Source organism: Mauremys mutica, chromosome 7, assembly GCF_020497125.1.
Source record: "Mauremys mutica isolate MM-2020 ecotype Southern chromosome 7, ASM2049712v1, whole genome shotgun sequence".
Taxonomy (NCBI): Eukaryota; Metazoa; Chordata; order Testudines; family Geoemydidae; genus Mauremys; species Mauremys mutica.
This window is the reverse complement of record NC_059078.1, coordinates 10,304,010-10,330,675: the sequence shown is the minus strand read 5'-3', so window position 1 is coordinate 10,330,675 and position 26,666 is coordinate 10,304,010. Positions and strand designations below refer to the sequence as shown.

Below are 26,666 nucleotides of genomic sequence, written 5' to 3'. Positions count from 1 at the left end.
GGAGAGGCCCTCATCATCGGTCCTTCCTCACTGTATGCGTATGGGAAATGAAAACTATGGGCCTGATCCTCATCTGGGTCAAATCAGTGTAGCTCCAATGACAATGCCGAAGATCTGGCCCTGTGCCTATTTTCATAGATTTTAAGGCCAGAAGGGAACACTCGATCATCTGGTCTGACCTCCTGCCTAACTGAGGTCATAGAACTGAATCAGGTTACTCCTGTCCTGAGTCTAATAGGCTCTAGTCAAACACAAGTTATCTTCCAGAATATTGATTATGAAGACTTCAAGAAATGGAGGATCCACCTCTTCCCTTGGTAGCTTGTTCCAATGGCTAATCCTCACTTTTAACCTATAACATGTTAATTTTAATTACAAAACCAATAACGCAAGCCAGAAGTTTCAGGGAAGGATTTTCTTTTATTTGTCATTCCTTGTGAAGGTTTCTGGCTCTAGGTTTCCACTTCCTTGCAACGTACTATGCTGACTGCTTAAAATCAGCTGGGACTTCATAACTTCCTCATATCCTTACAAGATGATTTTAAAAGTTTCCCACGCTAACTGCTGACTGTTATCAACCTGGACACAACACAGGTGAAAAGTGTGAACCAAAGGGAGCAGTGATGGCTTCAAGAGCTTTCCAGTAAAATTTTACAGTACAAATGTGCCTGACCCACAAAATCAAAGGAGCTACAAGTACTGAGGTAATTACATACAAATAAAGATGCAGAGAAATGCACATTAAAAACTGTTTAGCTTTACTTTCACAGTTAGTTGACGAAACCCTGCATAGTGACTGACTGTTCACCCATAATAATTAGTACTTTTACAAAGATAGGGAAACTGAGGCATGGGATGGTTAATTGACTTGTTCAAGGTCACATAGGGCCTGATGTTCAGAAGTGCTTAGCACCCAGAAACCTGCTCAGACCCTTTTGAAAATCAGACTTTTAGGGTCCAATTCTGCAGTCCTTAGCTTGGACTGTTATGTGAGTAAGGATTACTGAATCACTCAATATATAAGGGCTATGAAATTGGGCCCCAAGTCAGTGGCAATTCTAGGTGAGCAAAGACTACAGGAGCATGTCTTCGGTGCTTTTGAAATTTTTACCCAAGTCCCATTTTCAAAAGTAACTTGGGAACTTGGGTCACTTCTGAAAATGAGACTTAGATACTTTTGAAAATTTCAACCCTTCAGTGCAGTAGTAGTGAGAGAAGAGTGGTTTGAGCATGAGTGGGAGCCAGGAACTCCTGAGTTTTAATACATGGTCTCAAATAATAATCCCCTCCATGGCTTTGAACAAAGCATGTCAAAACAGACATTTAAAACCATTCTCTAATTATGGATGCTCCAATTTTGGGAGTGATCAACCTTAGACACCTTGGGCCTGATTTTTCTGAGCCTGACTTTAATTGGAGTCTTAGATACTTATCTCTTTTAAAAAAAAAAGGCCCAAGGTGGGTCCCCAAAAATCAGTACCTACTTCTGAAAAAGTTAGCCTGAGGGACTTCACAAAAGAAATACACTGACTCCAGTCTTCATGAAGGAAAATCTTTGTAAAGGTACAAAAGTGCACTATGACATAACGAAACCAAGCTTTTGTGATCTGTGTTGCACTGTGGCAACTTGCCTCACTGAGAGGCTGCTGTTTTCAAACTTAATTAGCTTGATTTGCTGCATATCTAGTAAACTTTATTAAATGTACAGTAATCACCTTTATTAGGCAACTGCCTGTCTTAAGAGACCACCCAAAATTACCTCTTCCCCCACTGGGTACAATTCTATGCCATCTTTATTAAGAGATCACTTTTGTTGAGCAACCAATTTTTATCACTCCCTTGAGTGGTGGCTAAGACAGGTTTCATTTTTCCTGGGCCTCATTATATTCTTTGACATTCTGAACAGTGCCAGCATCACAGCTTTCTGGCTCAGATTATGCATCACAATAGTCTATTTTTGTCTATACTGGGCGGAGGGATTAGAAATTAGAGCCCCAGTCACATTGATAATATATTTTATTTTGCAACAGAGCTGTCAACTTTAAATACGGGTTTTTAAGGTGGGATTACACCTCTCAGTTACCAGCTCAGCTGAAATCTAAACAAATACTGTATCCTTGGATATTTTAGACTTATGCTCTCGGAGGCAAAAATATTCCACTGTCAAAGCTGTGAGGCCACTTCTGTGGTGAGAAGCTCCAGTGGGAATTCTTGGTGAGCACTGGTTGTGGGATGGGGCACCAGGCGTGGAAGGATTTTACATGTAAGTACAGTGGGCCAGACCAGGAGCTGCATGCATAGTGTTTGGGTGTGTGAGAGGGAAGAGTATGGGTGTAGTGTAAAGCTCATCTTTGCACGCCTCTGATCCTAGAGTATGCTGGGCCAATCCTCCAGCATAAGTCAGAGCAGCCTGTAGGTTCAACCCTTTGTCTCATGTAGCTGCACTGCACCCAGGCAAAGCCTGAGGAAAGCACTGACTCAGTCCTAATTTCTGCCCTCTTGTTAGTTTATTCCCCTCTTTCTGGGATGCAGCTTTCTCTCCCTTTGTGCATGGCCAGATTGGCTTGCTGGGAGCGGGGAAACAGACTCTGCTCTGCCTAGTCCCTGCCTTGAGGGGAGTGCTGATTGTACAGCCCCTGCTCGTCCTCCAGCTTTGCAAACCTGGCAGCCCTTACATGACCATGCAAGGATGGGGGCCTCTCATCCCCTGCATGATGGCTAGGGCAAAACTTCCCCCCTTTTTTACATTTTCCGCAGCCATTTTCTGACCGCATCCGACCCTCAGCACAGTAATACTGCAGGCCTCTGAGGGCATGACAGCACTTTGTCTTGCAGAGCTGAGATGCTTATACCCAGTCTTTGTTTAGATTTCAATTATTTGCTTGCATGTAGAGGGTGAAATCCTGGCCCTCTTGAAGTCATTGGCAAAACTTCTATTGACTTCATCAGAGAGGATGTCACCGGGGGTATCTGAAAAGAATGCATGAAATACTTCAAAGTTAGGGATTTGTTGCCAATATAAACAAATATTTTCAGTATAATGCAGGAGCTAACTTTCACTAACCTGCCATAATCTATGCAAAATGAGCTACAGTATATGAGCTGGGCTAATAAGATGCTACCATGAGCTGATGCTGGTATTGTCTGTGACACTGAACAATAATGTTCCCCAGAAAAGGAATGCTATTTTAATACAGTATATATGAATCAAGTAAGGAACACTAAATACAAATCCTACTTAGGGACATTAAGTTTGAAAGCAACAGTATGTCAACACAGCCCCATAAATTACCTTGCAGGACCTTCTGAAAAGTCTGTTGTGAACGCAGTACTAACAAACACCTCTTTTGGTGGAAGAGGCTAGGTAATACAAATATCTAGTTATTTACTGCCTTTCACCCATAGACCTCAAAGCACCTTTAAGGGGGTAGACATAATTATCCCCATTTTATAGATGGGGAAACTGAGGTACAGACAAAGGTTTTTGCACAAAGTCACCCAACAGGCCAGCAACAGACTCAGAAATAAAACCCAGGGTCCTGAGTCCCAGTCCAGTGCCATATCCACTAACCCATGCTGGCTTATGTATGTTTCTCTCATCCAGTTGTTCAGAGGGATGGTGTCCAGTTGTTAGCATGCAAGAGTGGTAATCAGACTATCTGAGATTGTTGTCCTTTTGCTGCCAATTACTCCTTCCGTGACCTTGGTCAAACCACTTAAAATCTCTCCCTCAGTTACCCCATCTATAGGATGGGGATAATACTTCGTATGGACAATGTGAAAACTAGTTAGCTAACATTGTAAGTGCTTTGAAGGGGTTCATTACAATTATTACCGAATATGATGGTTTGTGCATTTATTTTTAGTAACTTTCTCACTCTTTTATAACCATCTATGGAAGAACAGTCTTCATCTTACTGTTTCTACGTTTCTTTTGCTGCTGTTTTACTTCCTGATAAATTGCTTTGTGTATTCTTAGGGCAGTGATTGATTCTGCCAATTGTATATAACTTGTGAAGTGGGTTTGGTTGGTATACATGTACTGTAAGCAATACAGCTTTCTTCCTTTGCGTCAGTCTTTGGTGCTTAATTTTGTATTTTCTGGGCCTAAATTATATTCTGTTATGGAACACTGATATAAGTCCAAAATAGCTTCATTAAAGTCAGAGGAGTCACTCCGGTCTTACAGCAATACGACTGAGATCCAAATCCAGCTCAGTATTTTCTTTGTGTAGGTGGGTTAAGAATGAAATATACACCTCTACCTCGCTATAACACGACCCGACATAACGCAGTAAAGCAGTGCTACAGGGGGGCGGGGCTGTGCGCTCCGGCAGATCAACGCAAGTTCGATATAATACGGTTTCAGCTATAACAGGGTAAGATTTTTTGGCTCCCGAGGACAGCGTTATAGCAGGGTAGAGGTGTATTAAGCATTTCCATACTCTGCCCTCTGTCCATGTCAGAATTCTCTTAGATAGCACTGGGAATTGCCTACAATAGGGAGTAGTATACAACCTTACGTATTTGTTGGCATTCTTTTGTTTTATCTAAGCCTTCTAGTATATCAGAGCCAGATTTCACTGTCATTGAAGTGAGCGGCAAAACCACCACCATCTTCAAAGGGTGCAGGATCAGGCTCACCATCCCTACATGGGATTTCATGTATTGAGGTGGAAACTTCTCTGGTTTTAGTGAGACTGTCACACAGCGACATTGTCCTTTACAGCAGAATGATCTGATGCTGCTGTCTGAGTTACTAAATATTAATAGAACCACCATTCTCCTGGAGGTGATTTTTCATTTCCACCAGTGTTGACTATAGATTTCTGTTCATGCCTCTAGTCTTACAAGAAGTGAAATCTGGCTCTTGCAGTGGCAAGAACACTTTTACATCGCTGATTTATAAAAATATAGCGTTAAGATGCAGTTATCTTCCCCCTAAGAGTTTAGAAGCTATGTTTAGTGGTTTCTTCATCCTCTCCCCGCCGCCCTGCACTCACCAAGAAAGCTTTTTAAATCAAGCTTAGAGAAAAAAAAATATACTGGGTTTATTATTTCTGTTGGTATGTAAAGGGAAGAGAACTTGGATGCATATTTTCAGACTGTTAATGTGTCCTTAAACAGTATCCCCAGTTGTCACATTCTTATATCTCTACAAGACATTTTTTAATTTTCAAAGTCAGTGTTACTCTGTAAAACTTAAATAAAACTGAAAAGAACTAGTGATACCCAAAAGGCAATTACCAGTGATGTATGGATGTCTGTGAATAAGTCTTAACTGACTAGGAATTGTAACATAAAAATTGTATGTTCTCCCCCTCCCCTAAAAAAAAAAACAAACATTTCCACTTGCAATTCTGTAACTGTTGATTTAAGTTTCACTTTGTAGATCAAAGCTTTGAACTATTTAAGTCACTATCAGGCTCCTTTTTCAAACTTTGGCAAAATCCAGCCACTGATGATTTAAATTCATGTTCCTGTTTTTGAACCTTTCATCTGCTTTTTGTACATTACTACTGAAGTGAAAGCTCAAATCGCAAAGCCTACACTACATACTTCAGGAAATTTTGTTTCTTAAGTTTTCTAGACTCAGAGTTACAGCAAAAATTTGGTTTCACCATTCATTATCCAAATCTTCTCAGCCCTCTAATTTAACTGTCTCACCTAACAACTTGTAGTCTCTTCCATTAAGGTTAGGATATAGCAAATACATCTATGCAGTAACTTTACACTCAGGACAGATCTCTCATCTAGTAGATGTATAATAATTTTGGACTAGTGTTTATGGAAATACTCTTGTAGCAGTCACTGAAATTTCTTCGCAGAAATTAAGTCCCTTATTTGTCATGTATGCGGCTTGTTATAAAACAGTGAAAATATTACTGTTTGCTAAATTTTATGTCAGAGAGAGCTTCCTTGCCAAACAAATGTTTTTGACTACATATCTCTGAAGAAAGCTTAATTCCTGGTATGGATAGGATAGATTGGTTCAGGATCCCACTCCCAACAACTCAGTTAATGCCTTTTAGGTAAGTTTTTTACAGCATAAGCCACAATAATAAAATATAAAAATGCCCAGCCCATTAATAATTCAAAATAACCTTCCTGATAAGTGGAGCCTATAGATGAGCACAATGTTAAACCAAGCAACTGTGTTAAACTCCTTTGCCTACTAAAATTAGTGATACATAATTATCCAGAATTTTCCCATCATTAATAGAAGAGCAATTTTTTACATGGCAATTAGTTTTACCAGACAGAAAAAGAATTGTGCTATTTAAACCTGTCACCCATCATGAACTTAAGTCTCTTTAAAAATACTTTAGTCACTTTTATTGGTATAAATACCTAAAATGACTTTGAACAGCAAATGAGAACTCTGTGCTTCTCCATGACATCCTAAACTGTGAATTATACTCAGACATAAGACATGCAATTTTGCACACAAATTCTGTCAGAAAGCACTATTCTTCCATTCTAAAACAACTTCATAAAGTGTCAGTATTTTATTAAAGAAAACAGTCAAAACATACAAGTATGTGACCCAGTTTTGTAGATAACTTCCTACAAAGTCAGTAAAATATTAATTCAATCTAGTTTAAAAACTGGTAGAATTGATCATTTTTAAAGTTGATATTCATTTTAAAATCACATTTCACAAAGAATTCTGAAATATTACCAAATGAGTAGTGCAACAAGAAAATTAAAATTAGTTCTACACTGTGTTTGCATTTCAGGCAAAAATTACATCACTGCTTTCAATACTTAAAATCACTTGCGAATGTCAACCCAACAGCTCCCCATAGAAACTGAACACTGCTTCTGAACACATTAGGAACTTCCTCTTCTTGACTTCAAAACAAATAATAAAACAACACCTGTTGAGGTCATCAAAAATAACTTTTGTATAAAATTTTGTCTTGGCCTTTATCAAATCTTGAATAAAATTGTTAAGCCTTTATCAAAACAGACAGGAATAAGGGATAAAACTACCATGGCCTTTTATCCAGATCAGGTGCAGTCACACCTACAAAGGTTAGAAGCAAGACCAGAAACTTGGAGCCCTGTTTTGTTTTTTTTTAAAAACCACACAAAGACATAAATAAAACTGCTTCTTACAGCCTAAGGTTTGGGGTATTTTGTTCATGGAAGTGGCCCATAGGGCAGCAATCTCTTATGTTTTGAAGATGGCATATGCAGAGTATAAAAAAAATAAACAAAATAGCTTCTTACAGCTGAAAGTTTGGGGGCAGGGTGGTGATTTGAATTTCCTCAGAACCAGCACTCTGGAGTGCATATGCAGAAATATGGAAAATGATCTATTTTTTTTCATTAATAGAAAAGCGACCCTACATGCCAAAGCTCTTGAGATCACAAAGGAGGGTGCCCTGGGTGCTCTGTATGCTTTGGCAGCAGGGGAAGTGGGCTCTGAAGCAGACCCTGAGCTCCTTGTTGAAGATGAAGCACAGGATGGGGTTGACTCCTGCCTGGGCGAATGTCATCCAGACCGAAGCAGTCAAGTAGACCTGCGGGATGGTGCTGGCCTTGATGAAGACCCGCAGGTAACAGGCCACAATGTAGGGGGACCAGAGCAGCAGGAAGAGCAGGGTGATCATGTAGAACATCTTGCAGATCCTCTTCTCCATCTTGAACTCCTCCAGCACCAGCAGCCTCTTGATCTGGCTGTGGGTGGCCTGCCTGATGCCCACCAGCGTGGGCGGCGTGGGGCCCCTGCCAAAGCCAGCCGTCCAGTTGGCAGCAGCTTGGCCGGTGGCTCCCGGCCCGTGGAAGGTCCAGTTCTGGCTGATGGCCGGGACGAGCTGGGCCGGCTTCATCTTGCGGTGGCCGTGGATGAAGAAGAGGAGCTTGACGTAGACCAGGTGGGTGGCGGCGATGACGGCGGCCAGCATGAGCATGAAGCCCAGCGTGTCGTTGGCCTTGACGTAGCGGTGCTCGAAGATGCACTGCTCCTCCTCCCGGATGAACTTGTAGGTGCCCACGTCGAAGACGGGCGGGAAGGCCATGGCCATGGCCAGGGTCCAGACCATGCACACCATGGCCAGGCAGGTCCAGCCCGTCATGCGCTTGGCGTAGAAGCGGTGGTGGGCGATGGCCATGTAGCGGGTCACCCCCACGCAGAAGAGCAGGAAGGCGGCGTGGAAGCAGAAGAGGACGGCCAGGAAGGCCAGCACCTTGCAGCTGAGCGGCCCGTGGGGCCAGGCGGCCGCCCCGCTGCGCACCGACAGCATGACGAAGGGGAAGCAGGCCAGCGAGCGCAGCGCGTCGGCCAGGCACAGGTCCAGCAGCAGGTAGTAGGGCGCGCGGCGCAAGTGCCGCTCCTTCAGGATCAGCCAGGCGAAGAGCACGTTGCCGGCCAGGCTGACGCACAGGATCAAGCCCAGCGTGGCCAGCTTGAGGCCGGAGGCGCTGAGCGGGCCGCCCGGGCTGGGCAGGTGCGGGCTGCTGCTGCTGAGCTCGCTGGCGTTCGCCATCGAGCGGGGAAAGGGGAGGGGGGCGCCTCGCCTCCTGCTGCTCCTGGCTCCGCTCACGCGCGGCGGGGGGCTCCCGGCTCAGCTCTCAGCTCCCGCGGCGCCCCCCCAGGACACAGGCGGCGGCGGCTGCATCCATCCCCGCTCCGGCCCCATCCCCGCTCCCCGCCGGCTCCCGCTCCGCGGCTTCATGCGCAGGCCGGGCTCAGGGCTGGGCTGGGCGCGTGCGGAGCGCGGCGGCGGCTGCTGCGCCCCCATGCCGGCATGCTGCCCCCCCTTCCCCTCCGCCTCCGCCCCCGCCCAGGCACGGGCGGGCCCCCGCGGTGTCCCTGCTGCAGCGGGGCGGGCGCCTGGGATCATCGGGGGCCATGCAGCTCGCAAGGGCGCCTAGCGCCGCCGCCGGGGGAGGGCGGCTGCAGGGGGCGGGGGCGCCTGGGCTCCGGCATGGTGCGGCATGGCCCGGCTGCCGAGTCTTTTGTCTCCCTCCTTCCTTCCCACGGGGCTTCACCTGCCGCGCTCGCTTCCCGCGGGGCCGCCGCTCGCGGCGGGGCGGGGAGCGCCGCAGGCACCGGGGCTGGAGCCGCCGAGCAGCCGCTACCTTCGGGCGCTGGCTCGGGCTCAACTTCCGGCGAGACGCTTCTCCGGAGCCAAGTTTAGGGGCCGGCTGAGCCTGCGCAGAGGAGCCGGAGCCGGGAAAGCCCGGGGTGGGGTGGGGGGTCCGGCGGAGCTGTCAGCTGCTCGCCCTGTCCTTGCTTCCCCCCCCCCCGGACAGCGGGGGGGACCCACGCGTGGGGCAGGGCGTTAACGAGGGGATGAAATGGGGCCAAGGCTCTTTAGTGGCGCTGATCCACTGGGGCAGCTGAGTCGTGTCCTGCGTGTGCGTGGGGAGTTGAAGGGTTGGTGGGCTTCGCCCTGCTGCTTGGACATTTCTGGGCCCCTCCCTGCCGGAGGATAAATTGTTGTTTGTTGGTTTTTTATCTCTCCCTGGAGCTCCTTTGCCTTCAGCGGGGACCAGCTGTCATGTAAAATCCCTGGGGAGAAAGGGGGAGACATTCCCCTCCACCCCCCACTCACTCTTAAATTCAGAGGCTGTCCCCATCCGCATGGATTTTCCCTCTCTTCCCAAGGGAACACGATCCTTATCCGTTACCAATGAGCGCCTGCCTGCCATAATCCAAACATGGGGACAGAAAGACCCAGAATGAGGATAGGGAGACCAAGTGTGAAAAATCGGGACACTTTTTTTTTTTTGGCGGGGGGTGGTGGTGGTGGAAATAGTTGCTTATATAAGACAAAGCCCCTAATATCAGGATGGTCCTGATAATATTGGGATGTCTGGTCACCCTAAATGAAGGACACAATGGAAAAGAATAGTTCCTGAAATGTAAAGTAGCATGGGGTCCATTTGTTTGATAGCTAATACTTTCAGGAACTTTGATTTCCTGGCTTCCTGACAGAAATAATTTGCAACGTTAAATAAAGTGTACAAATACAAATCAAAACCACAGCAGGTCTGGATTCCACAGCCCTGGCACGTGTTGATTAGTATCTGACTCCTCAAGTAACCCCATTGATTTCTTTGGGGCCACACAAAGAATACAATACTATTCAATATGGGTAGGAATGTCAAAATCTGGCCCAAAATAAATAATGTTTGAAATGAAACGTCGGAATAGGGACACTAATCCCACTGCCCTGGCCAAATTCCAACTGAGGCATTGCCTGTCCTCATTCCAATAATACAATACGGAGTAGAAAATGCTTCCCCTCTTGGTCTAACAGCTGTGGGCTGTTAATAGCCTCCAGGTTCCACCCCAGAGGTAGCTGTCAGAGAAGGGTGAAGTGATCCCTAATGCACATATAATTTATAAAGTGCCCATTTCATATGAGAGTATATCCATGCAAAATATTCTTGAGAGAGCTTTTGCCAGCATTACAGGGATTAGTACTTTACTCCATGGGTAGCCCCTTGGCTTCAATGGAACCGTTCACAGTAACTGCAACTCTACAAGAGTAAGGCTGCCAGGGTGGGGCCCATCATTATTTATTGGCTGGTTTAAAAAAAAACAAAAACAGGTTTATGCGGCAAACAAGTAAATGGAGGTACCAAATAAAGGCTGTTCCCTAGTAATGGGAGTGAATTCAGAAATATGGCTCAAGTGCTCTGAGAGATTTGGAGCTAATGTTCTGTTCCTGCATAGGAACTGAGGGACAGGGATGGTGGGCAAAAGTGGCTTTAAAACACCTAGCTGCTTGCTGTTTTCATGTCTAGGGGCCTGTCAACTCCAGAGTTAAGTTACAGCAACCGTGGCACCATCCACCAACTCAGAATAGCCACAGAAAGTTTTTTGTGACAAGGTGGTGAACACACTTTAGATCTGCGTACGCTGGTGCAACTGAACTGTTGGTGACAATTGATATAATAAGGCTACTAGTTTGGCTAGTGTTGTCCTGGGGAGCCAGTGGGGTGTAGGGCACAGTGCTGTGCTTCTGTTTCCCCTTCCACCCTTTGTCTTGCCTACTTAGTATAAACTTCAGGACTCTCTCTCTCACTTTGTGTTCAGACAGCATCTATCACAGTGAAGCCCTGTTCTCGGTTGGGGCCTATAGGTGCAACTGTAATATAAATAATTACAATGTGATGTAGTTTTCTTAATAGTCTCTTGTGAGGGCCTTTGTCAAAGACTTCCTGAAAATGTAAACAAATTGTAGGAATCCGTTTAGTTTTATTCAGTATTATTTCTTCTTCAGGCTGTCAAAGTGGATTCCATAAAAAATAGTTAGTCATTCATAGCAGCCCAAGAAAATCAAAATACCAGGCTAGACAGAATCTATTGGAATAGAACTTTCTGCCTAATTTCAACATTTTACTATTGGATTTAGTGCCAAGGGATCAGATTCTGATCTCTGTTACACCACCACTGTACGTTTGGATTAACTCCATTGAAATCCCACCATTGGTGAAACTGAGATCAGACTCACACAAAGAACTGGCAGGGGCAATTTACGCTAATTCATCCCATAGATTTTTGTTGACCTTTGTTCTGGTTTGTATTTTTGTATATTGCTATCATTAGGCAAGCAGAGAGACCCTGATAGCAAAATGCAGGTAATTAAGTCTGGTTTTTGCTTACTACCGATACATCCCCAAGCTGATTTCAGCTGTTAGGTTTCTCATTTGCACAAAAGTTTTACTATGCCTATGGGTCATTTAGTGTTCTGCACAGTTTTCAAGGCATTTCTCATATTTGTACAGCAGGCAGTTTACTTGAGTATGTGATGTGCGGTCTCCCCTATACAGCCTGAATGGTCCTGCATTCCTTGGCACCAAGGTTAGCAGCAGCAGTGCCTTCCAGGAGGGAGCTAAGGCACTTGATATCCTAATTGCCCACAGTACAACAAAGGACTAAGCTAATGGACTCTGGCACAACAAAATGTAGGCTGCCAGGAGAAAAATTAAACATTTTCCCAAGTGCAACTACAGGACTAGGCAGGGGAGTAAGAGGGAATTAGAACCCCTGATGTCTGTGCAGGCTACTTGAATCTTGGGTTCAGGGTCAAAGAGCATGCGGGTACCGCACACCTGCTATCCTCTCTCCCCCGCAGAGCAACGGGGAGGCAGGAAAGGAATCCTGGTTCTCAGAGGAATGATTCCTTCCCTGTGCTGCTGCTGGGATGACACAGCTATGTGCTGCCCCTATGCAGGGTGAGAGGTAAATTCTCAAGCCCAGATTCTGTAGCACACCTCCTGAAAGGCACCGCAGAGAAGGCTGAGCTCAGGGGAGGAGGAGACAAAAGTGGCTTTTAAGCCATCTCAGCACTGCCTGGTGGCGGCAGGGGCTGAAGTGGAGTTAGAGCAGCCCTAATGGCTGCTGTCATTTACACCAACTTCCAACCAATGCCTGTGGGTGGCACTGCAGTCCAGAATCCCCATAGTGCTCAGTGTTACTGGAATGAAGCAGGTGGTGGGTACGGGAGAGACAGGGAAGGAATTGGGTGGGAATTTCTCTTTGGGCAAAATGCAGGGGGAGATTCTGGGCCTCACTGCTACACTCCACCCCAGCAGTGTATAGAGGCTGCAAAGGAGCCACAGCGGGCTGGGGGAGAATCCCATGGCATAAAAGTCCATACATTACCCTGGCATTGGGGGTGGATTGTGGGTTGGAGAGAGCATGCCTGTAGCATAGAGCAGTAGGGGGATTCTGGGCTGTAGCGCCACCTGTAGCCATCTGTTGGGGGCTGGTGTGAATTACAGAAGCCATCAGGGCTTAAAAGCTACCTGTGTCTCCTCCTCTTCTGAGTTTTGCTTTCTGTGCTGTGCCTCAGCTAGCACAGAATCTGGCCCTGTGAATTTGTGTCTCATCCTGAGCAACGGGCAGCGCACAGCTGTGTCCTCCAAGAACAGCAAGATGATCTGGCTTGATCCTTAACACATGTCCCAAATATTTCCATCTTTTTGTCTGGATTAGTTCAGAGAGAATAATAATTTGTATTACGGTAGCACCTAGGAATCCTGGATAACTTTACCGGGGAAGTTATTCCAGTGCTCTCAGACACTACCGATATACAAATAATTGGGCAACTGGAGTAACATGCAAAAGGGGCTCGCTGAAAGAATAAACTCCATCAAATAATACTCCGAGAGGAACATGTCTGGGACTTGATACGTGCAAAGAGCAGCCTAGGCTAGACAGGGAGGGTGGAGCTTTTTCCATAATTTAAACCCATCTGACGCAGTGGGCAAGATTCAGATTTTAGGAGCCTTGTTCATGGACAAGGGCCTCATGGTGCTAGGAGCTGTATAAACACAGAACAAAAAGATAGTCCCTGCCCCCAAGGAATTTACAATCCAAGTATAAGACAAGACAACAGATGAATATAGATAGATGGGGGAGTATAAGGAAACAAGGTGACAGTGTTGGTCAGCATGATAGGCAGTGGTATCAGTGGAAAGGCAGCCTAACTGGTGTCAATTTTTTTGGTAGTATGATGGCAAAGGAGAGTTTTAAGGAGGGATTTTGAAGGAGGATAATGAGGGAGCTTTGTGGATGTTTTTGGGGAGATCCCCCAAGGAATAATACTGTGTGACAACTGTAAAACAGAAAGTGACACACCATTAAATGAATATTGGGACATTACCATGACAATGGTGTAAGGAATTGTAAACCTTGATTAGTATTACCTGATTTAAAGAGGGTTGCACAGCAACCATGCTTCCCTGCTGTAGCCTATATCACACATTGCATTGTCTCCCAAATAAGTAAACAATGAGTATAGAATAAAATGGTGATTTAAAGCAAAACAAGCCTCTCTCAACATCAGTCCTTAACTCCGTTTTCAGGAGTTCCAGCTGCCAGGTCACAGAGGTGGCATATTCAGGCCTGCCACGACAGTGGGATAGTTTAGCGCAGGAAAGCTTTGCAGCCCGTAAAACTAGATTTAAGCATTTTTGGCTTGTCTCTGTCCATAGAAATATTGCCACACTAGTGCAAAACATACAAGTTAGACCTGACCAGGATGTTCTCCCCCTGTGTCTCTGAGATAATGGAGAATGAATGAGTATTAATGAATCCAGCACAATACCCTTCCACCAAGCCACTAAGCATGCATATAGCTATGCAGGTCTGGTCCAGAGGTATTCGAGATGAGCGATCCAATTTTTGAAGGGGTTATCCCTGACAGCTTAATACCTGACATTTCCATACCGGGGGAGTAGATTCTATCCTGACAGGAAAATGGTCTCTGACTTAATGGGTCTATTCCATCTCTAACTACCAAGTTCCTGTAGCTCTTGAATAGAAAAAGAGAGCAGAGCTCTGCACTGACAGTAATCCTCCTCCACAGCAAGCTGGATGTTTTGAACTAGAAGAGTTACTCGCATTTTCCCCCATGTGATTGTGAGTCAGGCTTGGCTTCTCTATTCTTCTCCATAATTGAACAGAAGATTATTTTGACTGGAAATAACCAGACAGACCCAGGTACCATGACTGTGATTGCCTCCATGCATGCCACTTGCTAAAAGTTCTTTAGCACTTGCATTCCTTACAACAGATGTTAGCTTTTTAAGAGCTCGCTTAATGGAGAGGGAAGAAAAGGAGGAGAGAAGAATGGGCATTTGGAATTCAGTTCTATCGCTGTCTTTTCTAAGGCCTTGTCTACACTACAAGACTATTTCGAATCAACTTAGTTCGAATTTGTGGATTCGACCTTATGAAGTCGAATTTGTGTATCCATACTAAATACACTAATTCGAATTTCTGAGTCCACATTCACGGGGCCAGCGTCGACTTTGGAAGCGGTGCACTGTGGGAAGCTATCCCACAGTTCCCGCAGTCCCCGCTGCCCATTTGAATGCTGGGTAGAGCCCCCAATGCCTGCTGGGGGGAGAAATGTGTCGAGGGTGGTTTTGGGTAAGTGTCGTCATTGAACCGTCAATCACAACCTCCCTCCCTCCCTCTGTGAAAGCGCCTGCGGGCAATCTGTTCGTGCACTTTTCTGGTCAGTGACAGCGCGGACGCCACAGCACTGCAAGCACGGAGCCCGCTGCAATCATCGCCGTTTTCTCCTCCTCGCACTTTATTGTTCACCTCTTCCACAGTCAGCTGCTGAGAAATTGGGCTACTTTTCAATGGTGCTGCAAGCACTGGGGGACCATAGGGGACGTTTTACAAACATCAACGTCGGGTGGCCGGGCAAGGTTCATGATGCGTGTGTTTTCAGGAACTGTGGGCTGCTCAGACGCCTGCAGGAAGGTAGTTTCTTCCCGGACCACGAAATAACTGTTGTGGATGTGCAGATGCCTATAGTCATCCTCGGGGACCCAGCCTGCCCGCTAATGCACTTGCTCATGAAGCCCTATACAGGCGCCTGGGACAGCGACAAGGAACTCTTCAAATACCAGCGAGCAGCGAGCAGCGTGACCTGTGACTGTTCAGTTTCTTTACAGAGAAGCTGAACCTGCCCCTGTTTCTTTACCCACTGACTGTTGACTCTCCTCTTCGCTTACATACCCCGTTCACCCCGTTACCCCCACTTCCAGCACACATGTAAAAATAAAATACATGTCCCATTATTACTTAACAAAGGTTTCTTTATTCATGACTTTTCGTGAAAGGGTTGAAACTGGGACGCAGGCTGTGCTGGGTAGGGTGTGCGGTGATGTAAAGACCGCCTCTAAACTCAAGGAATGACAGGCTCCTGCTCCTGGAGCGATCCGCAGTGCCGGAAGGCTTCTTTCAACGGAGCCTGCCGTCCCTCTTTATGGAATTCTGTGTGCGGGCGGATATGTGACCTTGTGGTGGAGGAGGACGGATACAGATTCCTCAGCTGCGTGACTCAGCGGTCCAGGACAAGGACCGCTGTATAAGATCTGAAACCGCCCTCCCCCGCTGCAAAGTCACATCTCCCCCACCCACACAGATCCTGGAAACCACCTCCAAAAACCGACCAGGTTGCCTACTGACTGCACCGTGTGTGTGACCCGCTGCTGATCCTGCCCCCGTGTCTGTACCCTGGGAAAGGTGACTGTCCTATGCAATTAACCACCCCCTTCCCCACGCCCCCCATTCGAACACAGTCTTCTTTGAAAAAACATAACGGAAACAGTAATTAACAGCAAATCATTTTTATTAATTAAGTAGACAGTTAGGGGATGGGACTGGGATTGGGACTACTGTGAGTCTGGAAGTGAAGGACTTCGGCAAATGTAGGGTATGAGAGCTTTTGGGTACTTGAGCACTGTGCTGTGGTGCAGTGACAGTATTCACGTCCCCGGCCGCCCCTCCTCCTGATTATTTTCGGTGAGGGGGGTATGGGACTTTGTGGCGGGGGAGGGCGGTTGCAGATACACTGCAGGGGGGCTCTGTCCTCCTGCGGTCCTGCAGAACATCCACAAGGCGCCTGAGCGTGTCCGTTTGCTCCCTCACTAGTCCAAGCATTGTTTCAGTCGCCTGCTTGTCTTCCTCACGCCACCTCTCCTCCCGTTCGCTGTGTGAGCGCTGGCACAGAGAGACGGTCTCCCTCCACTGGCTCTGCTGGTCCGCCTCTGCTAGGTAGCAGCCCATACGTTCCTCGAACATCTTGTCCCTTGTCTTTTTCTTTCGCCACCTAATCTTCGCCAGCCTCTGCGAGGGGGATGCTGTGGCAGGTCTGGAGACAGTGGAAGCTGTGAGATGGGAAACAGGGAGTGAATTCCTTGCAAAGATACATTTTTGCGAACAATTAACTGAGTGTAGGCTGTCTCTGTGAATTCTGGGTTGAGACCCCTGTGCCTGCTGGGGCAGAAATCATTTTCGCGGTGGATTCTGGGTAAATGTCGCCAGTCATTCCTTCCTCCGGGAAAGCAACGGCAGACAATCATTTCAAGCCCGTTTTCCCAGAATTGCCCTGGCATACGCCATAGCGTGGCAACCATGGACACTGTTTTGCCTTTTGTGTATGTCACCGTATGTGTACTAGATGCCGCTGACAGAGGCGGGCCAGCAGCGCTACACAGCAGCATGCTTTTGCTTTTGCATGACAGCAGAGATGGTTACCAGCCATATTGTACCATCAACCATACCATAAATTGGTAATAAGATGGTAATAAGATGGGCATGGTTACCTGTCCTTTTGCACTGCCCCATTTGGGGCTGTCATAAGTGCCCCTGGCCGAGCAGCCAGGGGCGCAAAAGCAAAAATTGGGAATGACTCCCTGAGTCAATCCCTCCTTTTTGGTATCTAAAAATAGAATCAGTCCTGCCTAGATTATGGGCAAGTGTACTAGAGAACCACTGTATCATAGAACCAGAGAGCACAGCTGCTCTGTGTCCGATCCTGCATAAATTATGAGCTGTATGCTATTCACAGGGGGTGCTCCTGCAACAACACCACCTGTTCATTCCGTTCTTATCCCAGCCTTCCTGGGCTACCATACCATTGTCCCCCCACTTGTGTGATGAAGTAATAAAGAATGCAGGAATAAGACACAGTGACTTGTTTGTGAGAAATGACTGGAAGGAAGCCTCCAGCTGCAATGATAGTCCAGGCAGGACATTAAGGAGTGTGGATGAAGGAGCCCATCATCCCTCTGCTAGTCCAGGGGCAATCGAATCTTTTATTTACAATGAAGGGTGGGGGCTGATGGAGCTCAGCCCCCTGTTGCAATGATGAGGACGGTTACCAGCCATATTGCACCATCTGCCATGAAAAATTAGGGACAGGCGCCCTTGATCGACCTTACTGATGCTAGTCGGCATGGTTACCAGCCCTTTTGCACTGCCCCATGTGCCAATAGGCTGATGATGAGGATGGATTTCCATCTTTTTGTACCATCAGCCATCCATAGCGTGGGGGAGCAAGGATGTTGGTGTTGAGTGCTGCACCATCGCGTCTATCTGCAGCATTCAGTAAAGATAGGGTGACATGTAAAAGAGTCAACAGAGGATTGTTTTCACTTCTGGTGGTGGGTGGGGTGTGTGCGCAAATTGCCGAACTATGCCCTGACCCACCGCAGACACTGTGTTTGACCCTAGAAGCATTTGGAGCTCATCCAAGAATGCAAATACTTTTCGGAGACAGCAGGAACTGTGGGATACCTTGCATCCTCATTCCCCCCTCCCTCCATGAGCGTCCATTATATTCTTTGGCTTTCCGTTACGCTCGTCACGCAGCTGCGTGCTGAGTCTGTGCTATGCCGTCTGTCCGTAGATTTTTTAAAAATACTTTGGACCAGGCGTAAAATTACAGTAATTAACCTAGTTAGATGCAGGAGTCTCCGAGCGAGATCACCCTGAGGAGGGTCACTGAAGGAGATAGAGAGCGCATGCTGCGTGAAAGCTAGCACGAACCAGGGCCCGATGCAGCTGTGCTCGGGGAGGCAGTGCTCCCTGAGTACCTCATGAAAGCCTTGCGCGGAAAACTGTGCTACCACGGAGCACCCAATAAGGCAGCTCTCCTCAGGAACCTCCTGCTGATGCTTTTCGATTAACGCAAGGAGAGCTTCGTGGAGATCTCCAAGGATGATTTCTGTTCTATCCCCATATATAGAGAGTCCTCCTTTTCACACAGTTAAGATTCCTGTTATATTAAGAATAAAAGTTAACATGGTTAAAGCACTTACCGACTGCTCCTTCCCCTGATTCAGGGTCCGGGTTAATGGCCGGGGAGGGTTGTTGGGGGATCTCCGTGACGGTGATGAAAGAATCCTGGCTGTCGGGGAAACCAGTGTTGTAAGCGCTCTCGCCTGCCTCGTCCTCCACAAACCCTTCCTCATCTTCCCCGTCCGCGAACATCACCAAGGAACTGGCCGTCGACACTGTCCCATCGTCAGAGTCCACGGTCACTGGTGGGGCAGTGGTGGCAGGCTCCGTAGCGTCCGTTTGCCGCTTTGATTTTTTGGTAGCCTTGTCTGGGGTCCTTGATTTTCACGCGGCGCTGCGTTGCATCCCGCCTGTATCCTCTGTCTCTCATGGCTTTGGAGACCTTCTCATAGGTCTTCGCATTCCCTGTTTTGGAGCGCAGCTCCGAAAGCACAGACTCCTCGCCCCACACACCGATCAGATCGAAGAGTTCCCAGTCAGTCTATGCTGGGTCCCTCTTTCTATTCACAGATAACATGAACTCCTCTCCTGGAGAGCTCTGCATCGTTGCAGGTGCTGCGGAGCTCGCCCCGATGTCCAGCCAGGACGTCAGATTCAAAGTGCCCAGACAGGAAAATGAATTCAAATTTTCCCGGGTCATTTCCTGTGTCGCTGGTCAGAGAATCCAAGCTCGGACTGCTGTCCAGAGCGTCAACACAGTGGTGCACTGTGGGATAGCTCCCGGAGCTACTAAGTTTGATTTGCATCCACACCTAGCCTAATTCGAGCTAGCCATGTCGAATTTAGCGTTACTCCACCTGCCGGGGTGGAGTACCAAATTCGAACTAACGAGCCCTCTAGTTCGAATTAAATGGCTTCCTGGTGTGGACGGTTGAGTGGTTAGTTCGAATTAACGCTGCTAAATTCGAATTAAAGTCCTAGTGTAGACCAGGCCTAAGGTTGACATTGTGTGCTGTTGATAACGTGCTGTTCTTTAGAAACTGAGCTTTTGTAGATCAGTTCCTCTGTGACAGAGGACACAACAGTAGCAAGGCAGGAAATACCAGCACCATCAAGTCTTTCTATATAAGCTTTTGGCGGCACTTCCAGACCCTGCCAGAGACATTTTGAGAAAGTTGCAAAAAATAATCGTATGAAAATCTCTAAGGAAACTTTCTATGCGCATGTAAGTTTTCTTCCTGCCTCAGTCCACTTTGCCATGTTACCCTCTCTTTGGGCCACAACTTGTTTGATTTGGTAGCATTTTACACCCTCCTCGCGCATGTGTAACTGACTAATCACTATGGAAGGCAGTGGGGACTCAGGCCCTGTATCTGACTGAAAGAGTGTCTAGATTTTGATGCGTATCTGGCACCTGCCCCATTAAACAGGTGTTGGAAGCCTGCAAGGAAAAGCGAATTGAGCCCTGATCATTATGGCAGGTGCAGCTCATTGAGTCACCCTGAGTATAAAGGGAGCTAGGCAACACCACTTCTGGTCAGAAGAGAAGGTTCTGAGTCTGGGGCTTAGCAGGCTGTTTTTATGCTAGTGGAGTGAACCTCCCAGCAGGTGGTGGCTGTATTGGAGCAGTGTAAAGATACTATCTGCTTATAATGCCCAACAAAGGGAAATAGCTGAAGCTCTTCAGTTCTTTGAACTACAACTCTTTGGCTCCCTCAACATGCCAACTGCACAGGCTTTGTCAGTAGCAATGTAACTACCTGGAATCAGGGCTATTCTGCCTGTGCACCTAAAGTCTCAGCTCCTTATTCTAGAGCTAATGAGCTTATGGGGATACAAAGGTGCTTAAACACCTTAGTCCAGCGATAAGTAGCTTGCTGCACTTAGAAGCTGCACCAGCCTCTTGCTCTGAAGCTATTATGCCTCTCAACTTCAAAATCCCCTGCTTCAGCAGGTGAGGTTATAAATTCTTGTGACTAAATAATGTGCTATTAATTATCTGCATATGCTGCATCCTTCTTTAAGGACTGGATGTCACTTGAACACAGAGATGAATATACAGGCTGTGAAATAGGGGGCTGAGAAAAAGGGAAGGAATTCTTGTCCCCCTGTGACAACAATGCATATGGGGAATTGGTGATCTACTTCTAGTTCTACTCCTGTCTCTCCCCAAACCAGGCCCTGGAGGTGGGGTGCCATAAGCTCCTGTGGAGCTGTGTTGCATGGTATGAAGGAGGAGTAGACCCCCCCCCCTTTGTGAGCTCCCCAAATTCTGTCCTTGGTGTAGCAGGACCCTTTTGGACCCCTGAATTCAGGACCCTCCTGTTGGGAGACTGAGGGGGAATTTGTCTTTTTAACATATAGTTTTGTGCGTCATGTCCTCTTCCACATTCAGAACTTTATTGTCCAACCTTTTCAGTATTCGGACTTAGCCAAACATGTTCTCTCTGCAGAAAGGTCCATTTAGCGATCATGGGCTGAACCTGTTAACATTGAAGTAAATGGTAAAACACCCATTGATTGAAATAGAAACAGAAAACAAGTGTGTTACCATGCTCTTTGCTGTTAAAAGCAAGTGGACACAGTAATTTTATCACGTGGAAAGGGCTTTTTAATGTTTTCTAAGGGTTACAAGGTTTTGCACAAGCTTTCTACAAAAACAAATTCACTTCTCAGCAGGGTCAAAGCATGGACGGTTTCAGAGAAAAGGGAATCTTTTGGAACGTTATGAGCATGTGGTATGAAACCAGGTTAGAATGGAAGTTGTTTTGCAATACTTAATATATAGCTTGACTTCTACACTGGATACTGTAGTAATAATTATTTGTTAAACATGTAAGATGTGCTTCTTATCATTCTATTTGTACAGCACAGAATATGATCCTGATTGGAATCGCTAGGTATTACTATAATACCTGACCTAAATTTCCATAATTAAAACATAGAATCATGTTTTACCAAAATAGGAAACACTAATTACTCCAACCTTTCCTTCATCTGCCATCAGATAGAATCAACTACAAACTTCCACACATGGGAGATTTAGCTAAAAAAGGGAAACCTCAACAAAGTCTTTTTTTTTCAGAGGGAATGAGTCTTCAGCACTATATTAAGGACCCAATCCTCCACCCACTTCTTACTAAGCTTAATGCCCACTACCACAAATAGTTTTTATTGAAATCAATGGGGTGACTCCTGGGAGTAATTGCTACTCTTTGTGTCTGCAAGATTTTAGAAATAAAAACATTTCTAATTGGCTAGTCAAAGCACCTTTATTTTTGTTCTGCGTTTTGCCTTATTTTAGCTAAAAATAAGTGAGCCCAGTTCTGACTTCAATGGAGCTGCACTAGTATAACTGAGGAGAGAATTTGGAACGCACCCCATGTGTCTTTTAAGTTTTGAAGTCACTTGCTCTCCATGGGAATACCTGTAGATTTGATCTCCTAATTGAATTATTTGGCATGACAGCAGTAATAATGGAGTCATATGTTGTCACTAGGTTATGATGGAACATATCACAAATAAAAATCTTTAACCACTACTGTTGCTTGGGTATTATTCCACCTTATAATAATTACTTAAATATATTTCTATGGTGCTTTTGTTGTACTGATAAATTTTGTTTTTCCGGTGATACAGAAAGTGCTCAGGTCAGAGTTTCACAACATAATTGTTCAGATAAAAGCTTAAGGCGTTCTACTGAAAAGCCTGTTGTCATACAGAAGAAATGCTCTCAGACATCAGTCTTCTTGGGGGCATTAATTTCCATATTTCTGTTGATTCCAGAATCCAGAAAGCATTTTGAGAATCTCTTCACATTAAAACTTTAATATTTTTATTTTAAACCATCAAAGGGTTGAGAGAGATGATTTATTTGTACTTCTTCAAAATTGTTACACTTCTCTCATTCACTCTCAAGTTATAAGATCATTTAACTTGAACAAATAATAATACCTGAAATCTGATATTACTATTATACCACACACCTCTACCCTGCTATAACGCGGTCATGGGGAGCCAAAAATCCCTATCGCGTTATAGCTGAAACCCCGTTATATCGGGGTAGGGGTGGCAGGGCTCCGGCGGTGATTTAAAGAGCTCTGGGCTCCAGCCACTGCAAGGAGCCCCGGGCCCTTTAAATCACTGGCAAGCTCCGCTGCCGCAGCCCCGGGATAGCAGCGGCAGGGCTCCAGCAGGATTAAAAGGGCCCGGGGCTCCCCACAGCAGCCGGAGCCCCGGACCCTTTAAAGCGCCGCTGGAGCCCCACTGCTACAGCACTATATGCGAACCTGTGTTATATCGGGTCGCGTTATAGCGGGGTAGAGGTGTACTTTGTATATTAGGCTTCAGGTGATTTATGAATGATAGCTGTGAACAAGCTGGCTTTAGAAAGTTTCATGTGGCCTATGTGCCTGAGTAAAAGCAAGACACTGCCCTGCCCCTCCCGTACATCCTTTACATCATTGGACAGGCTACCCAGGTCTTGAGTCAACGTGCCTGGAGCAAATGGAACGGGAGGGTGAGAAATGGGTACTTTTTCAGGCACAAGCTGAACTAATATAAGATTTATACCAATACTAGAGAGTGCACATACAACAGTCACACCAGTTTAATTAAACTGACTTAAGTTAAATTGGTGCAACTTCTGTGTTTAGACAAGCCCTAAGCCAGTGTGCTAGGATGGGCTGCTATAGGCTATGACCCCCCTGGAGAAAAGAGGAATTAAAGAAAGAACTGGGACTTGAGGTGTATGTCTTAGCTACAGTGCCTCCAGAGACTATGTCTGGGATGGTGCAGTTTGCTCAGGATTGTGCCAAGGGTTAGAATCTCGCCCTCATTGCTTTCATGTATGGAGCGGGGGGTTAAGTAAGCTATCCAGCACTTTTTATATTTAAAGTACTTCTCCAACATTATCTCATTTGAAAAAAAAATATGTTATTGAAATAGTGCAGAAAAAGGGTATCTAATTTTTATGAGTATTCATAGGTCTGAACTGAGCTTTTGTGGGCTACTAACTAAGGCTTTTAAAACATTTTTATCATGCTATATTATTATTTTAGCTTTTAAGACAGTCTAATGAAAGGGAATCTATTATTTTAATAGCTCACTCCTTAGCTCTCTGGTAAAAGGTCTTACTCACTTACTGATGTAAGTAGAACTTGAAATATCAGCTAGAAACTGACAGGAAGGCTGTGACATGTAATGGAGACAAGTGAATTCTGTAACCAAAATTTGAGTGGAGTTTAAACGTCAAAATGCCCCAGAACTCCCAGATGCCCATTCAGGTTGTCAGACATAATGGACTGTTTTCCTTGTTATTTTACCCATGTTTTAACCCCTTGTGTATTGGGTCTTTTTATTTTTATTCTTGGTTCTCACATTCTATCTAACTAGGTTCAGTTTGACAGGAGTGTTTGGAACAAAAGCTCCACTTCAGGATGACCCAGAGGCCAGAGCTGTGTCAGAATAAGGGGGGGAAAGCTCTTTAAAATAGCCAGCATAAAATTTGCAAACATCTGGGAAATAAGAGGCAGCTTGTTCAGTGCCATAAAAAACAAGGTACTTTAATCTTCCAGAATATTATTTTTAATGCCTTGTGTATTAATCCTGCAGTCCTCACTCATGTGAGAAAATGAGACTTCTCTTGTGAGTGAGTGCTGTGGGAAAGGACTTTTAATAGATTTATGATTTTTTGTTTGCCCTTTTAAATGTTGTAGTTATATTTAAAAAGGGGAGGATCAGTTATGCACAATAAGTAAAATCCATCCCTCAAGTGATGGTGCATGGCATTTAAAACATTCCAGGCCATTCAACACCCATTTAAGCTTCACATTAAGGGCTTACGTGGTGGAAAGAGACATCAAGACTGGGGTGAATTGAGTCCTGTGAGCAAAATTTGGCTCACCAAGTTCAATAAGGCACCCAAGATCTGATACTGCTCCCTTCGAAGAAAATGGGAGTTTGACATTGACTTCAGTGAGAGCAGGATTGAACATCCATCAAGACTGAGTTCTAGCATGCAATGCTCCATTTTATCTTGGTCGATGTGCCAAATAATAGATTATTAGGGTTGGAAGGGACCTCAGGAGATCATCTAGTCCAACCTGCTGCTCAAAGCAGGGCCAATCCCCTAATCGGCCTCCTCCAGGATTGAATTCACAGCCCTGGGTTTAGCAGGCCACTGCTCAAACCACTGAGCTATCCCTCCCCTAATAGAGGACACTTACATACAGTAAGTGTTATCTGGCTGTTGATGGTATTGAGAGTCAAAAAGTTATTTCAAACAAGCTGGAAATAAAGCATTACTATATTGGTGAAACAGGATTGCTATTACAATCCAAGTTTTCATGGAATCTGGCGCGTTGCCAGGATACTAACAACCATTAGTATTCTTTTTTGTTTTAATAGGTTCATTCTAACATAATATACAAACAATATGTTAATGGGAGCTTTACTATTTAATAGAAGGCTATGGGCCTGATTTTTATCTCATTTACAGTATGATTTCAGTGAAGTTAACCCCAATTTATATTGACATAACTGAGCAAAATTTGACCCATTTGATTTATCCTTACCTTTTTATGTGAAGAAGAAATGTTTGCACCGAAGTCTGTGTTCTTGATCTGAACTAAGGAACACACTTTGTTTGAACTCTGTAGCTTTTATTTTTTAAATTTTTATATATAATATATTAAATCTGCATGTTTCCGTTACTTCCATGAAGCTAGTCTGCCTCTGGGGGCTAACTTACATAGGGGTCCATGGCTTTTCTTTCTTAAAGTACTGGTGTAGCCTAGAGTTGCTGACCTTGGTATAAAAGATTGTTGGCTGAATCATAAAACAGATTATAACTCATAATCTGCAAAAGATGAGAATAGACTCCACCATATCTTTTCTTTTCCTTTTTCATATTCTTCCCTTTATTGTGGAATCTTGTTTAATTCTTCACTATTTAAATAACGTATGCTGCTCCCAAACTTTGCAGTTCCCAGATCAAATCCACTCTAGCACACAAGCTGAAATGTTTTGCCCATTGTTTAGGATCTCTCTCCTGCATATTGTTCCCTTCAGCTATGAGCCATAACATGAAAAGATTTCCATCTGAGCTGGTGTCAGCATAAAGCAGCTGTTAGTTGCAGTGCCAATAGCATTCATCCAAAAAAAAAAAAGTCAAATCTTTGCTCCAATGGAGGATACTAGTAACGAAATAAAGAACATATATTTGGGAAAGTGCATATGTTAAGTAAAGAGTATTACAGACATTTCTTGGTGACATGAGGAAAGGAAAGATGGTGAGAGGGTCTTTTTCTTTATACATCCAATCCTGGTTTTAAAGCACTACTCTGATCAATTTTATTTTTTTTTTACATTTCTGCACGTGAAATTCCTACCCTGCTTAGTATTTGTTCCTTTCAGGTTTCAGAGTAGCAGCCGTGTTAGTCTGTATCCACAAAAAGAACGGGAGTACTTGTGGCACCTTAGAGACTAACAAATTGTACGTTCCATTCTATGCATCCGAAGAAGTGGGTTTTAGCCCACGAAAGCTTATGCGCAAATAAATTTGTTAGTCTCTAAGGTGCCACACGTACTCCTGTTCTTTGTGTTCCTTTCAGTGTCTCAGGGCCTGATTCAATGCCTTATGACACTGGGAGCAGAGGTGTTCTATAAGTGAGCATTGGTGGTCTAGCAGTGAAAGTAGAGTCTGGAGATCTGGGTTCCCTACCAAGCTCTAACTCTGAGGCAAAGATTCTGTGCTGTGTTGAAGCTGTGTTGCCCCAAAGCCAGTCGAACTGGTCATGGGAGGATTAAGGAGCTGATTTAATGCCCACTGAAGTCAATGGGGGTCTTTACGTTAACTTCGGTGGGCTTGGATCAGGCCCAGATTTTTTCCATAACCTTTTCCATTGGTGCATGGAGGGGAAGGTATTTCCCCCCTGTTATATCCTCAACCTTCCCTTTGCCCAGCTGCAGATTCCCAAGATGGTTCTGAAGCATCTAGCTTCGGAGAGTGCTATAGCGGCACTATCTATGCCCTTAGTACTAACCTTCCACTCTGGTCCATAGGAACTGAGGCTTAATGAATTGTAAATCACTTTGAGTTCCTTGAATCAAGGGTGATATAGAACAGGAAAGATTGGTCATTATTTATCATGAA

The 26,666-nt window shown here is 45.3% G+C and overlaps 2 protein-coding genes across 3 annotated transcripts in view; one reads left to right on the top strand and one right to left on the bottom strand.

The window, feature by feature from the left end:
• The window catches only part of EIF4E3 (eukaryotic translation initiation factor 4E family member 3), a 71,032-nt gene that overhangs the window by 7,132 nt on the left and 37,234 nt on the right, over positions 1–26,666 (top strand). The window contains exon 1 of one of the 2 annotated variants that reach the window (XM_045024876.1): positions 20,067–20,465. The exons of the other annotated variant lie outside the window; for it this stretch is intronic. Coding sequence (XP_044880811.1) covers positions 20,431–20,465 — 35 coding nt within the window. The 5' untranslated portion in view covers positions 20,067–20,430. Of the gene's footprint in view, positions 1–20,066; positions 20,466–26,666 lie in introns of those variants that run through there. 2 annotated transcript variants of the gene reach the window in all.
• On the bottom strand, positions 6,322–8,528 carry GPR27 (G protein-coupled receptor 27). Its single transcript, XM_045024874.1, has one exon. It carries the CDS (start codon positions 8,493–8,495, stop codon positions 7,353–7,355), a length of 1,143 nt encoding a protein of 380 aa, XP_044880809.1. The 5' UTR covers positions 8,496–8,528; the 3' UTR covers positions 6,322–7,352.